General features: G+C 44.5%; 1 protein-coding gene across 1 annotated transcript in view; it reads right to left on the bottom strand.

Annotated features, from left to right (window-relative positions):
* The window catches only part of AIP (aryl hydrocarbon receptor interacting protein), an 18,722-nt gene extending 3,275 nt beyond the window's left edge, over positions 1–15,447 (bottom strand). The window contains exons 1-5 of the mRNA XM_018567693.1: positions 15,335–15,447; positions 9,469–9,648; positions 5,309–5,497; positions 2,542–2,718; positions 1,670–1,811 (exon numbers count right to left, since the gene is read on the bottom strand). Of these exons, the coding sequence (XP_018423195.1) occupies positions 1,670–1,811; positions 2,542–2,718; positions 5,309–5,497; positions 9,469–9,648; positions 15,335–15,427 (781 nt within the window). The 5' untranslated portion in view covers positions 15,428–15,447. The remainder of the gene's footprint in view (positions 1–1,669; positions 1,812–2,541; positions 2,719–5,308; positions 5,498–9,468; positions 9,649–15,334) is intronic.
* Positions 15,448–15,790: the final 343 nt, after the last annotated feature.

Below are 15,790 nucleotides of genomic sequence, written 5' to 3' on the forward strand. Positions count from 1 at the left end.
TTCTAAGCTGTGATCCTTCCAGTGAAGCCCTTCATTGTTACTGTATCCAGTACAGAAGAAACAGTGTTCCCAACACCTAGACAATCAGACTGATCTTTTCATCATGTTACCATTGACCCTTTCCATTCCCTTACACTTAATGTGCCCATACACTCTTTGATTATCATTTGCAAATCTTCCATGAATGGTCTTTTGAACAGCTGATGGGACACCAACAATTTTTTTTACTGTAATCCTGCTCAAATTTTCTCGAAGGGTGAGGCTGGAAAACTTTTTTTTTTTACTGAAAATAAAATCGCAGCAAGAACACTGCACAAAAAAAAAAATTAGTTCTGTCGATCTACAAAATTTGGTGAGTTAGTATTGCTAATGAACGATTATCAAAATCGACTGTCTGTGCTTGATGAGCTATTAGAGCTAGACTTGAATGAAGGTTCTTGGGAATATGAACACTTCCTATTGAAAACCTATAGGTGTAGGGCCAGCTTTAGCAATTCACACATTCTGGTAGTGGCGCTTGTCTCCACTATTCCATTTCCATGCCAATTTGCCTCAGTCAACAATGGGAGCTCCCATGGTATAATGGGTTTTTTATATTATATATTCCTCATGAAGGGGTTAAAATATATATTTTGTTAAATAATAATAATTCTTACCTTTAACACATCTTATGCTGTCTGTCACAAGCTTGAGCCTTGAGAAAAGGTTAGTTTACACACAACACAAAATGACATTGCTGTCAGAGTCTAGATCACAGTCCAATAGAGAATTTGAGGTTGCGACTGTTCACTCACTATTAGTATTCAAAAACAACAGCACCTGAGGGAAAAGTGCAGTTTCCTAATGCTCAAAGCTGATAGAGACCTAGCCACAGACTGCCAAAGGTGCATCTACTAAATGTTAAAAACTTCCAAGGCATGAATGCTTTTCTTTCTTGTCCACTAAGGAACACAGGAAGTCTTTAACCTTCACGTTATACTGCTACCGGCAGGAGAATTGGACATCGGCAAAAAAAAACTATGCCAGGAAAACCCTCCTACTACCAGCATGTCTCAGTTTATTGCTAGTGAGCTAGGAGGATGGTTATAGATGTGGATTCTACCAGCTGCATGTTGTGGTCTCATCTGATGGCAGCTTGGGGATAAGGTCTTCAGGTGGCTTTTTGAGCTTCAAACAGTCCCCGGTTCTCTCTTGTTTTCTTGGGCCTCTTCGAGTTTGTTTGCTGTGTTGCCTACTTCTCAATTGGATGGCTTTTGGATGTTCCAAATGTTATAGACTGCCTGGTTCCCTCAGTGGACGAGAAAGAAAATAGCATTTTTATACTCCCTGTAAAATCCTTTTCTTTGAATGCATTGAGGTAAATGTAAAAAGCGTTTATGATCATGCCCTATGTACTGCTTTGCTACCAAACTGAGGCATTCTGGAAGTAGGAGGGGGTCATTTAAGGCTAGCCTATAGTTTTCTGTTTGCCAGTGTCCAATCCTCCTGTAGGCAGCAGTATTACCAAGGTTAAAGACTTCCTGTGTCCCACAATTAACTACAAGAAAAGGATTTTACAGTGAGTACAACTTTTTTTTTCTAGGAACAGTAGATCAACAGTACCACAACAAGGTGTGCAGAAGCAGACATGAATAAAGCCTTTCCAGGAGGAGAAAGATTCCATACATACCTGAATACTTATTTAAAATGGATGAGCAGTGCTCTAAAACCTGGTAATATTCTCCCTCCAGGAGCTTGCACTGACAGAAATTCAGAAGCAATGGAGTTATCTTCAAATCCAGACTAATCCAGTCAGGAGATCCAGGCTGCTCCTAACCAGACACAAAAGACAATTGTTTTAACTTCCCATATTACAGAGAGAATAACAGTTGCCATTGTAATAAAATAAATATATTTGAAGCTTATCCTGCAGTAACGCCCACATGAAAACCACTTCTCCTTTATAACAGACCACTCTAAACAAGAGTCAGATGTGTTTAAGGTATACACGGATCAGCCATAACATTATGACAGGTGCTTGATTGACATTAATCTTCTCGTAACAATGATGGCTAGACGACTGGGTCAGAGCAACTCCAAAACTGCAGCTCTTATCGGATGTTCCCAGTCTGCAGTGGTCAGGACCTACCAAAAGTGGTCCAAAGTAAGGCAAACTAGTAATGCGGCACTAGGATCATAGACGGCCAAGGCTCATTAATGCACTTGGGGAGCGAAGGCTGCCCTGTGTAGTCCGATCCAATAGAAAGCTATTAGCTCAAATGGCCTGGTGCCAGATACCATGGCATACCTTCAGCAGGCTAGGTGTTTTTTTTTTCTCTCTCTACATTTAGCACATCTTTGCACTATGGATTTTGAATTGCGCTCTCAAATTGCGAGCACTCACTGGTCAGCGCGTTCACCTGACCAATGAGAAGCGCTTCTTCGCACGGTTAAATACGGTTTTGGGTAAAATTATTATTAGTATCGCGACAAGTAGTTTGTCATGAGGGACAAGTAGATTGAGCCCCCCGCTTTAGTCCTTGTCCAGTTTGTGCATTGTACCTTCATCTGTAAGGATTTAAGGCATGCAATAGCTTCATAGTATTTGGCAGCTGCTTCCACTGTTTTCCCCTCTTTGTATAGCTGGTTGCCTTCTTGGTGGAGGGTGGGTACTACTTGCAGTTTTTCCTCGTCCGTCATGGCCCACGCATCCTGCCTGTAGGTACCTGGCTCCTCGACCTGGGAGATAAAAGCATTTATAATAAATACAAAAAAAAGGGAAGCTTCATTAATTATTTTATTCATCTTTTTCTACTATGCCGAATACAGAACACAGTCCCATAAATGTCACATCAGTCTCTTCCCCTGAAGATCATTAGAGTCTCATGTCCCCACCACACCAGTGCATATGGTAAGGCCAATCTGGATAGAACCCAGTTATCTTAACTGTATGTTTTCCATTGCAGACAAAAATGGAACACAGAGCAAAACCCATGAAAACACTGAGGAAATGTAAAAACTCGACAAATCACCTTAATTTTTAAAAACACCACCTTTTTGCCCTCCTTTGTTTTTATTACATACCTTATTTTAGACCCACTGATGTCATCACTGGGTCTCTGTGCTTCTCTATGCAATGCAGGCAGATCAGTAGAGTGCTGTACACAACTTCCTGAAAACATCACAGCTGCCTGCTTCAGTACTTCTCTCAAGAGCCCTCAACCCTGATGCAAGCAGTGGGCTGGCTTTTGAGAGGGGTTATGCAAATATCAACATGCCTTGACAGGTGGGTGCCAATCTGGAGGAGTGGGCGTTCCTAGGTAACATCCACGTGATGCTGAGCCTCCATGATTGAAAGAACTGAAATGCAATAAATAAAAAGGGTGGGCCAGGGACAGTAAGACTGGGGAGCAAAGTGCTAGATGATCCTGGACGTCCTCCAGCCAGTAAATAAGACGCACTCTATGTGACTTGCTGCAGCTTCTAATTCACACTGTGAGAAGCTCGGAGTATTCAGTGATATCAGAGTAAACAATTTCAGTCCAGGAGAGGGGCCTGTACAACTGTGCAAGACTGGAAAGTAAGGCTGGAGTTAGAGGCAGAGTATGAAGTCTGAGAGACCTCGCTGTTCCCTCTCACCCTAGTTAGTCTCTCTCCCTATTCTCAGCTAGTTTTTTTACAAGATTTTCTTTAGTTTGTTTTGCAATTTTAGGTTAAAAAAAAAAAATATACAAAATGTGTAGCCAACTTGACCATTCTTTGTACCAGGAAGCTAATTTTCGAGTTGTAATAAACAGAGCAAATCTCAGAATAAAAGAAAGTATAGATTTCCTGTTTTGTTTTTTACCTTTAAGCGACATGTAAATGTCCCGCCAGGTCAGGCGCGCGAGTGGGAAACCGCTTAAATTTTAAACACAAATGTTAACATAGAAGCGATCCGCCGGCTATAGAGCCAGCGGATCGCTTGTATAAGCTGCCGGACCGTGTCGCCCCTCCGCACCAGCCCCCCCCCGCTGGTCCCGGGTTTCGCTGTGCCCGGGACCAGCATAGTGGCTCTGTGACAGCGGATCAGAGGGAGATCGCTACACGATCCCCCTTTGGTCCCATCTCCGGTGTCAGAATGCGGAAGTGATGTATATTACATCGTTTCCGCATTCTTGTGTCACTCTCCAGCTTCAGGATACAGTACTGAAGAACACTTGTTTGCCTGATAAATGGGATCCTGTGAGACCCCGAAACATTGTTTAGAGTGTTCTACTTGCAACTAGTACGTTAATAAACACGTACTGAACTTGCTTTGGGGTGTCCGTGTCCATTCTTTACTACTACTCTCCAGCTTCAGATGCTGGAGAGAAGCAGATCTCTGATTCATCAGCTTCTTTGGGGTGTCCTAGGAGACCTCTGATGTCACCATAAAGAGGACCTATCACATGGGGTTTCTTATCCCCCTATGTGATAGCAATAAAATAAGTGAAAAGAATAGGAAAACAACATTAAAGTTGCAAATAAAAAAAAAGTAAGTTACACATGAATTTTTTTTTTTTTTAAAGTCCCCACCCATACAAACATGCATCGTGTGCGCATACGTGCGAAAATTACGCCCATTACGCCGAACATGTTACATATCGCCACGAATGTCGCAGTGATCACTGATAACACTAAACATATGCGCTGTAAAAGCTTTTAAAGCGTCGCCTACAGTAAATTTTGGGTGTGGTCGTTTTCTGCATTTTCTCGGGTGCGCGCAATTTTAAGGCTTGACATGTTTGGTGTCTATTTACCCGACGTGACCTAGTCTTTTATATTTTACCAAAAAATTGGGTAATAATAATTGTTTCCTAACAATGTAAAAAAAAAAAAAAATTCCTCTCAAAATTTTCAGTAATTTTTCCTAAATATAGTAAAAAATAAAACCCACAGTGGTGATTTAAATACTACCAAAAGGAAAGCTCTATGTGTCCCTAAAAAAATGGTATAAAATTAATTTCAGTACAACGTTGCATGACGGAATAAATGTCAGTCAAAGTACCGGAGCGCTGAATACTGAAAAATGGCCTGGCCTGGAAGGGGGTGTAAACACCCGGTCAGCAAGTGGTTAAAGGAAAACTTTATGGAACTGGAATTGTGCTAAAGAAATGTAAATCAACAGGCTGGATGCCAAGACCTTCCACTAGGATCTAGGCAAGAAATCTCTTCCATGGGCTCAGGAGGTATGCGAGCAAGCTTCAGCTAAAAGTCTCCCACTATGTGTACTTTCTTGTTGTGTATGACCGTATAGTAACTATTTCATGCAGCAAATACGTTTTCTTGAAGGTACAAAGTGACTTACCTTTAAAAGAGTGATGACAAATATTAAGGGCTGAGGGTCTTTTTGCAGGGTGTCCAAATCTACATATCCAAGGGAATGGTCATGAAGCTGTGCAATCCCCCCGCAGCAATGTCTCTGACCATCCCGAGGATCCTGTCCTTCTGCAATCCGACGCAGACTACGGGACACTTGTGGGTAATCGAGTAAAAGCTGAAAGACAAATGTGCACAAACACCATATGTACAAACCATACACTCGTTTACATGTACTATTTAACTATACACCTCTCCACTTGACAGTTTATTGCAGAAGACAAGCAGCAGACTGATAAACTTATTCATCTGTTCACTTCAGCAGCATTGGGCTGCATTAGACTAAATTGCCCAGCACAGTCCCAATACCACTTTTTTAAGTACTTTCCCTCATGTACTTGCCGATACCAATTACCGATACTTTTTCTTAAAGGGACATGTGACATTTTTTTCTAAAACAACACAGACTGATGATTTTAGGGCAGTTTCTCACCAGGGCTAAATACAGATGTCCCCAGAACTGAATACATGTCCCCACAGCAAAACAGTTTTCTGCTTTAAGGACATGTAGTCTGAGAATACATGTCCACAAAGCAGGATAGATGATACCAAAGCAGAACACGTCCCTAAGGCAGAATATTATTCTGCTTTGGAAACATGTGTTCTGCACATACATGTCCCCAAAGCAGAATTCCTCTCACCAGGCTGCGTGTCGATCTCATCCGGGCGATGTGGACATCTGCAGTGGGTCTGCGGGCACTCCACCTCACTGGCAATGTCGGGACCCATCCAGACCGGCCGACTATCTGCGCTGCTGGGCCCCCCGACTTTCATCCATCTACCGGCCCAGTCCTCCCCGTCAGCGTGCGGCAGGAACCCCCAGCTTCTAGCCCTGGGGCGGTAGTTCCGCCCCCGGGGCTGTCCATGGCTGTGCCAGGGAGGCGGAGGAGATAAAGAACCGGACAGGCACTGCCATGGACAGCTATCTGCAGGTCCCCAGCAGGCTGCAGAGGTCCCCACAAGCGTGAGAACTCGGGCGGCTGCTGCTGTTTGAACATTTAAAGCGCCGGTATCGACGTTAAGAATCGGGGCATTTTCACGAGTACAAGTACGTGTGAAAATGCCTGGTATCGGCCCCAATACTGATACTAGTGTCAGTATCGGGACATCCCTAGTCCCAATGCAAAAAAACAAGGCAATTGGCTATGACTTCAGTTCACACCAGCACACTCCACTGGTGTGCACTGAAAAAACAAAAGCTTGGTAGCTACTTGGTAGCTGGGGCAGACAGTGAAACAGAATCCTGAGGAGACACTTTCCCTGATGACTCCTGCATAGTAAAATAAAAGCAGATAAGTGTACAACCCCCACTGTCACAAAGTGTCCCTGGTAAAAGTGTAAACAGGCACAGCCTCACTCACCCCTTTACCTTTGGGGACAGTCACCGCTGGCTTGCCTTCCTCCTCCATCGGGCAGCGTTAGCGGTTTCTTCCCCCACAGACTGTCCTGGTATTCGAGCTCCGCAGGTCCAACACACCTCACAGCAGAGAGCGCGCAGCGGAAGTGAGGCAACAAGCCTCGACGGAAGCGAAGAAATCACCCGCGACCGGAAGTGACGACATGCGCCCCAAGACGAGGCTTGGAACACACCGGAAGTGCCTCTCAGTCCACTGCCCGCTCGATTCACCGCTCCAGCATGCCGGACACCGCTACAGAACCCCACTACCAGCTCCCCTACATCAAGCAGGGGGAAGCAGGACAGGGCCACCGGCCTGGGGGCCTCAGGAGTGGATCCTTTAAGGGAAGAAAGGAACCAGATCCTGGCCTTTCAAACAACATAGGGAAAAACACCCCTCCGCTCTACAGCAAGGCCAGAAGGGAGGGAAAACACCTTCAACAGCAGAGCCGCACAGAGGGGGATCCGTGACCTCAAGGCCAACCGGTCAGGAAGAAAAAGAACAAACGTGACGTGGTCCTGGACGGTAGGAAACACAATCTAAACTGAGGTACGAGGGGAAGGGGAGGGGCTTTTAACTGTTTTGCTAATTGTGTTTCCTGTAGAAGGTGGAACCAATCATCTCTCAGGTTGCTGTCCTGGAAGATGATTGGGGAAATGTTGCATTTATGTGCAACAAATTCCAACACACTCTAATGCATCACAAGGCACTGCGGCACTTAATAACAGAAGTGGGGAAAAAAAGCATTGCAATGTGCGTTACAATGCACACCAAAAGCAGAATAACGCGCACAATGTGATGAGCCCAAGAAATCTATCTTCTAAAATGTTAGCGACATGGCTGTGTCTAGCTTCATTCTGACTCGCCAACCCTAAACAAGGATTCAGCAGGTGAAGTCAAAACTCCTCTTCTGCATCATTTATCTAGATTAGTGATACAAAGTACTGAAGCCAGAGACTCAGCATGACAGCCAGACAACTATAATGTTTTATAATAAGCAGCCCTCTTAAATAGGGTGCGCACGGTATGAAATTTGCACAGTGAGTGCCGCTGTCAGCACCTTTCTGCCTGACATCCCTCGATCAGCTGACCGAAGGAGCAGGTTGAAAAATTATTGGCTGACGAAGATGGCAGCCAATCAGCTGCTAGCTCAGTTTGGGTATTCTGACAGCGGACAACAGCCGCTGTCAAAATACAATGCAAACAGCGGGGGACCCATGCACGCTCGACTTTAGTTCTCTCATGATAGGTTCACTTGAAACGCAAAGACGAGAGTCCATAAAAAATACAAGAACTGGTCTTTAAAGATCTTCAAGCATCTTCCAGACCAAAAAAACATTAGTTTCAGGGAGAAAGCAATAGAGCTGCAGCTAACGATTATTTTCAAAATCGATTAGTTAGCCGATTATTAAGTTCGATTAATCGGTTAATCGGATAAAAAATAAAATACATTTTAAAAAATGGCTCCAATGATGGGACTACTAGTTTGTATTGAGATTGCAGTCCATCACAGGAGCAAGCTTGGAGCGGTGGAAGTAAAAAAGAAAAACAAAAAAAAGTGTGGTGTGCAATATAGTGAAATGTAAAATTATACAGCAATGATGAAGACTGGCACCGGCTATAGAGGACTGCAAATCCCAGCAATAGTACATTATACAGCACAATGCAGAATACTACCAGCTATAGAGGAATACAACAAAACACAGCAATAGTAGTATAGCTGGCGGTATTCTGCATTGCGCTGTATAATGTATTATTGCTTGGATTTGTTGTACTCCTCTTTAGCTGGTGGTATTCCACTTTATAATGTATTATTGCTGGGATTTGTAGTCCTCTATACAGCGCAATACAATACAGAATACTACAAGCTATAGAGGAATACAACAAATCTCAGCAATACATTATACATACTGTGTATAATGTATTGCTGGGATTTGTAGTCCTCTATAGCTGATGGTATAATATACAGCAGAATGTACCATCAGCTATAGAGGAATACAAATCCCAGCAATACATTATAGAGCACCATGTGGGGGAGTGCAGGCTTACCTGAGCAGTCTTCCAGCAACTTACTTCTACCCGCGTCCCTGTGCCGATCGTGGGCGGCCGGTGAGCGTGAGGCATGGAGGAGGTGCTGCGTGTGGAGCGTAGATGCGGCCGGGCGGGTCTGGCAGCAGCGAGCGTGAGGTGGGGAGGAGGTGTGGCGCGCAGCGTGTGTGGAGCCGTGAACAGGGTCAACCAATCAGAAGCCAATTAATCGATGATTGAAAAAGTTGACAACTTTTTCAATAATCGATTATAATCGATTATGTCGATTAGTTGTTGCAGCCCTAGAAAGCAATATATTTTCTTGCTGATTTTATATAAACTGCAGTAATTCTCACTTAGGGCCAGTTCACACACTATAGCGCTAAGCGAAAGGCAGGTTATCGCACACTACTGCGCAGCACAATGCATCACACGCTAGGTGCACTGCCGTTTATTCTGAATGGCACCCCAACACACCTCCTGTGCCTTTAAGACAATGCTATAGTGTGAACCAACCCTTAGGGGCTGATGTAACCGTTGTGCCCGGCGTATAGCTGTTCCAACACTCAATGACAGCTTAATGCAAAAAGGGGGGTCTGGGGGATTTTCTAATAACGTAGAACTTGTGTAAATATAAGCTATTAGAATTGATTTTATGTCATACCGTCATGTCACACAGGAATTCAGAGACTTCTCCTTCCCGCATGCTTCGGATGATGGTCTCCCACACAGCCAGCTTGAACTTCTTGCCTATGATCAGCTCCATAGGCTTGTCTCTGATGGAGCTGTCATCTATCACTGTACGCTTTTCATCACACAGCATAGTCCTGAAGTGGAAGGTGGCCTGTAAAAGCAAACGCAAATATCAGGGTGTTGTGGAGATCTCATACATCCTTAAAAGTAGAAAGGCTTAAAGTTATGGTTCTACTATTTTAAAGCGGAACTTTAGGCAAACAACTAAATGCACAGATCAAATACTGAGCTGCTATGTATACAGTATCTGCGATGTATACGGTATCTGCTATATAGTAGCTGCTTTGCCTGACAAAGGCAGGAGACAATTACGGGTCTTGTCCCCACCCCTAGCTTGTGACTAGACAGTAAAAGCAGAAGCAAAACACCATTGAACTTATCTCTCCGTCACTAGCCTCTCTCCTCCTATCAGCATTCTGTTTGTACTGCAGCACACCCAATGGGCTCCCCGTGTTGCTTCTCCCTTCCACAGCTTGAGCTCTGCTGTACAGGGACTGCAAGAGGCTGATACCAAATAGGAGAACTTACACTGCTTGTGCTGAGGAAATGCATGTGCACAATATTTATTAGGATAAAAAGCAAAGAAATAAATTAACATTTTTTTCTGGTAAATATGAAATATTGCATATTAATAAGTAATATGTTTTTGCCAGCATGCGGAGCTGTAGTCTCCTTTTTACATGTATTTAAAGAGGAAAACCTGTTATTTTACAAAGGAACCCTTGCAGAGGGGCTACCCGCCTCCCCACCCCCCACCCCTGCAGCATTAACTGCTTGTTTTGGTCTAGGGAAGAAGCAGATCTAGTCACCTGATCCTTAGTCCTACAGTGGTGAGTGGTCAGCTCTTTGCTCCAGCTCTGGTATTTCCCTTGGCGTTCATACATCTAATGCAGGTGATTGGAACTGCATTAGACGTAATGACCTCAGCAGGGCTTAGACCGCCGGAGCCCGGGGGAGAAGAGGGTGTGGGGACCAATCAAGCAGCTAGGCAGGATTGCCTAAGGGTGCCCATACACCTAGTGATTATCGTTCGATTGCCGAACAAAATCAGTTTTTCGCGCAATATTCGGCCAGTTGATGGAAGTCAACAATCACAATTGAAATCCACATTGGTCTGTGCATGATGGGACAGTCGTGCGGAAATCGAATGACGGTTCGATGACAGGACGAAAAGAATTGTACAATAATTGTAAGGTGTATGGCCACCTTAAATTTTTTTTTTGGGGCCCCTAGACCAGGAGGGGGGCAATTCATTTTCTCAGGGGGCCACAAAGGAAACTGGGACGGCTGTGTAGGGCCACACTGATTAACGCACGGTACTGCGCAACGCAGTGTACAGTGCAGCAGGTGAGTTGTGTTGCCATTCATTTGAAGGTTACGCCAAACGCACCTCCTGGCCGCAATGCAATCGACTGCGCTGCAACACGAGGTATGTTAAAAACATGCGTTGCAGTACGGTTGAAAAAACTAGTGCATGCAACACACCTGCTGCATGCTAGCGGGCATTAGTCACTGCTGGACAGGAAACTACGCATGCCAAACCCCCCTCCACACATACACGCCGTCATAAGTTTTGTTTTTTTAAGTCCAAGGATAGGAGCTGCAGGAGACAAGCTGAAGGAAGACCTCTGATGTCATTGGTTGCTAGGACAGCCCAGCATTCCTAACAACCAATGACTGCATAGGACGACCTCTGATGTCATTGGTTGCTAGGACGCCAGTGTTCCTAGCAACCAAGGACCAAATAGACACAGGGTCTGAACATGGACCAATTGCCGACCTACGCTAGGCTATGGCTACAGTGGATGTCAGCCAGTCATAACGAAGTGCAGGTCGGTGGGCTGGACAGGCGTAGACCAAGAGCTGGATTTAGCCCAGGTCTGCCCTAGACCAAAATGACCAGTGAGGGCTTGTTCACACGACGTCCGGATTCGGTCCGGACCAGATCCGTGCGCTTATGCACCCAATGTATCCCTATGTGTTTTATGGGCTACAGTTCTCACGTGCGCAGTCACATTTTGTCCGGAAACGGTCCGGAAATGCACGAAGATGTCAGAAACGCAACGAAAACGCACTGCAGATAACATACTGACAGCCCCACTCCAACCAAAAAATTATATATACCGTATTTTGCGGTCTATAAGATGCTCCAGACGATAGCACGCAGGGCTTCTGTGACAGAAATTCTGTCACAGAAGCTGCAGTTAGTGACTGCTGAGACAGGTGGCGCTGTCTCAGTAATCACACAGAGCAGACGAAGAACAACGTTCTTCGTCTGCTCAAGGGGCTCTATGGTGAGCTCCTATGGTGAGCTCCTATGGTGAGCTCCAGAGGAGCGGGGGACCCCGAAAACCACGGCAGGGGGCGGACACGATCACCGCCGCTCAATTTAATACTAGGGATCCCTTGTCAAACGAGCAGCGGCTCCCACTGTACATTCAGCTCGGCTTGTCAGGAGCAGGTCTGAATGTACAAAAAGAAACTACTCGCTCGGCGCCCGAAACTGCATGTCCTGGGCGTCGGGCGATAGGTATTCGCTCCATAAGACGCAGGCACATTTCCCCCCTCCTTTTGGGGGAAAAAAAGTGCGTCTTATGGAGCGAAAAATACGGTATATATATATATATATATATTTTTTAACTGGAACACATCAAAAATGCGTCAAAACTGCACTGCATGCATAGCACCACGTCTCCAGATCTGGACCAGAAAAGCGTGTGAACAAGCCCTTAAACCTTGCAGTCTGGCGTTATCTCCACTGCAAGAGTTAATTTGTCCAATTCCTGGAGTCCTGCTTTAACCACTTGAGTGCCAGCCTGTATATACCCCTTCATTGCCAAGCCCTTTTTTCAGTTTTCAGTGCTGTGGTAGTTTGACTAACAATCAATCACTTATGAAAACTGCTTGAATGTACCCAAATTATTTTATATCTTTGGGAAAGATACAGCTTTCTTTTGGTGGTATAAATAACCACTGTTATTTTATTTTTTACTAGAAAAAAGGGGGAAAATATGTTTCCCTTACTTTCTGTTATAAAACATAGCAAATAAAAATCCCAGGACAGTACGCACATCCTCAAATGACCCATTTTTGAAAAAAGTAAACACAAGGCGACCTTATTTTTTGAAAAGGAAGAAACATGCTGGTATGTTGGAGCTTGGTAATGGTGGCCATACACTCTACAACCATCGCAAGACCTTAGTCTTGCGATGGTTGTACAGGGATTAAAAAAACGTACAATCTGCCTATCTTGGACAGGCAGATCGCACTCTCGATCATCGCAAGCCCGCCCCCCTGAGGGGCGGGCTTCCGATGACCGCAATGCTGAACGGGCAGTGTGCGCGTGCGCACACCGGCCCGTTCGGCATTTGTCTTCAGAGCACCGTTCTAGCCAGCCGAGAATCGTACGATTCCCGGCTGGTTTTCGAACATGCTGGTTCGACGGAAGACGTGCGACCGTACAGTAGAAACGGTCGCACGTCTCTGTTCACACTGCTCGATTCTCGTACGATCGCGGGATTTCCCGCGATTCTCGTACGAGAATCGAGCAGTGTATGGACACCTTAATGGTGCGCTAGATACAACACATTATTAGTGTACCTGTCATACACAGAGGCAGAGGGAAGTGAAGGAGTAAATGTACAGGTCACATACAGTGGAAGGAAGGGGATAGGAGAAGGGAATTTATTAACCATTTGCCATCTGGCCATTGTAATTAAACGACCGGACAGCATTTATAAACGTCCTTTCCTACTCAGGAATGTTTTAGCATTTTGAACAGCCCGTGATGGCTGTTACATACAAGCATTCAGGCGGCTATATAGTCTATATGTGATAGCAATAAAATTAAAGTTTCTTATTTTTTGCCATATATCTACTGCTAGTAAGCAGCAGATATATGCCCCAACATTCAAAAAGAAAAAAAAAAAGTTGGCAAATCCTAACTAACTTACTTGTGTCAGCGCCGCTCGCCAGGGCCGGCCTTAGGCCTTTAGGCGCCCTGTGCGAGAAAACTTTACAGTGCCCCTCAGTGACCACACCCCTCAGTGACCACACCCCCGTAACCACACCCATTTTTCCCAATATCCGCACCATTTAAAGACAGCTATTTTGTTAAGCTGCAAAGAAACATTAAAAAGTATGATAAAAATAAAACTTGTATTCATTATAGGTATAGGTATTAAACTTGTCGGCACAATATAAGTATTCTTATCAAATAAAACAAGAGAAGGTAAACAATAAATGTCAGACTACAATAGAGTCTATAAAAATAAAGTGTCAGGATGTCATGCCGATCATCCGCTCTCTCCTGGCTGCAGAGGTTTCGGCTCCCGAATGCTGTGAAGGAGGAAGTGTGGGCAGGCGCATGCGCAGTCCAGATCACCGGAGGGGAGGAGGAGGAGAGCAACACTGACAGTGAATGGATGCAGCCAGGCAGCCGCGAGCGCCCATGCCAGACAGACTCTGTGGGACACAAGGAGTCTGCGATGGATCACAGACAACCACCATTAGGGGGGGGGAGGAGTATGCCTTTAATGTCACTTTAAGTGTCACTGAAAGTCCTCCACCGTTACATATCACCGCGAACGTTGGAGTACCAGCAATAATTCTATGGTCACCAATCACTGTTAACACTAATTGATAAGCAGTAAAAGCTTTAAAACGTCACTTATGGCCAATTTGGGGTACGGTAGTTTTTTGGGACTTCACGGCTAACCCAATTTTAAGGCTTGACATGTTTGGTGTCTATTTACCCGACATGACCAAAGAAATGTAGCAGAATACATTTTGTTTTAAATGTATGAAGAAAGATTATTTATTTGCAATGACATAACGTAGAGAAAACAGTTTTTGGTTTCGCTACTTTTTTTCTTTATATAGTAGAAAATGAAAACCCCCCCAGGGGTGATTACATACCACCAAAAGAAAGCTCGATCTGTCCCAAAAAATTGATGTACAATTAATTTGGGTATGGCGTTGCATGACTGAGCCGGTGCACCGAGCTGCATATGTGCGACTCAGCGTACAGAAAAAAAATAATTGCCGCATGGGAGAAAGCAGCTTTTACTAACACACAATGTAGAATGACAACAATCAGACTGTAACACTGACACACAATGGAGAATGACAACATTAAGACTGTAACACTGACACACAATGGAGAATGACAACAATCAAATTGTAACACTGACACAGGATAATATGAAAACAAAATTGTGTCAGTGTTACAGTTTGATTGCTATCATTCTACACTGTGTGTCAGTATAATATTCAGATTTCTGCCATACTATCCTGATGTTAATGTTACAGTCTGACTGCTGCCATTCTACATGGTGTGTCAGTATTACAATCTGACTGCTGCCATTCTACATGGTGTGTCAGTATTACAGTCTGACTGCTGCCATTCTACATGGTGTGTCAGTGTTACAATCTGATTGCTGCCATATTATCCTGGTGTCAATGTTACAGTCTGATTGTTGTCAGCCACCATAGTGTATCAGTATTACATTCTGATTGTGTTCATCCTATATTGTGTGTCAGTGTTACAGTCTGATTGCTGCCATTCTACGTGGTGTGTCAGTGTTACAATCTAATTGCTGCCATACTATTCTTGTGTTAGTGTTACAGTCTGATTGTTGTCATCCTACATTGTGGCAAAACAGATACTTTGGGAAACACACTACCATTCAGGGTAACACACTGACATTCGGACCGGTATATTAATGGGAGACCAGGACTCCGGTGATCGGTCACATTCTCGGCATTATACCACCCACCTTAGTGCCATCCCGAAAATCAGACAGTTCGGCTTTGCTCGAGGTCGTGATGCGTTTTCGAATGCCCTCATCAAGAGCCACAACCCCCGCCATCTTCACCGAGCTCTGACGTCACGTTTCTAACGAGACCCTAGCAGAGTTTCAGCGCATGCGTACTTTCCCCCTCGCGGCACAGAGCCGAGAGCGCATGTGCAATATTGTATCCTCCGGATATGTCGACTACTAAGAAGTTGCTTTCTTTCCGGTTATACCATACTTATACGGGGTTAAGTCACACAATCCGGATTAATCGACTTCTTAAGGAAGCGTAGTGCTATAGAACTAACTAGAGCTGCACATATGAAGCTTTGCAGGCAAAGCTATTCACAGACACATTAAATAAGACTTAATGAATAAAGCGCTAATTTTGGTTTTATCAATTAAAAGTAAATCCCGAATGGATTAAAGCGACAGGAG

Source organism: Nanorana parkeri, unplaced genomic scaffold (genome assembly GCF_000935625.1).
Source record: "Nanorana parkeri isolate BGI_ZX_2015 unplaced genomic scaffold, ASM93562v1 scaffold1084, whole genome shotgun sequence".
In the NCBI taxonomy this organism is placed as follows: domain Eukaryota; kingdom Metazoa; phylum Chordata; class Amphibia; order Anura; family Dicroglossidae; genus Nanorana; species Nanorana parkeri.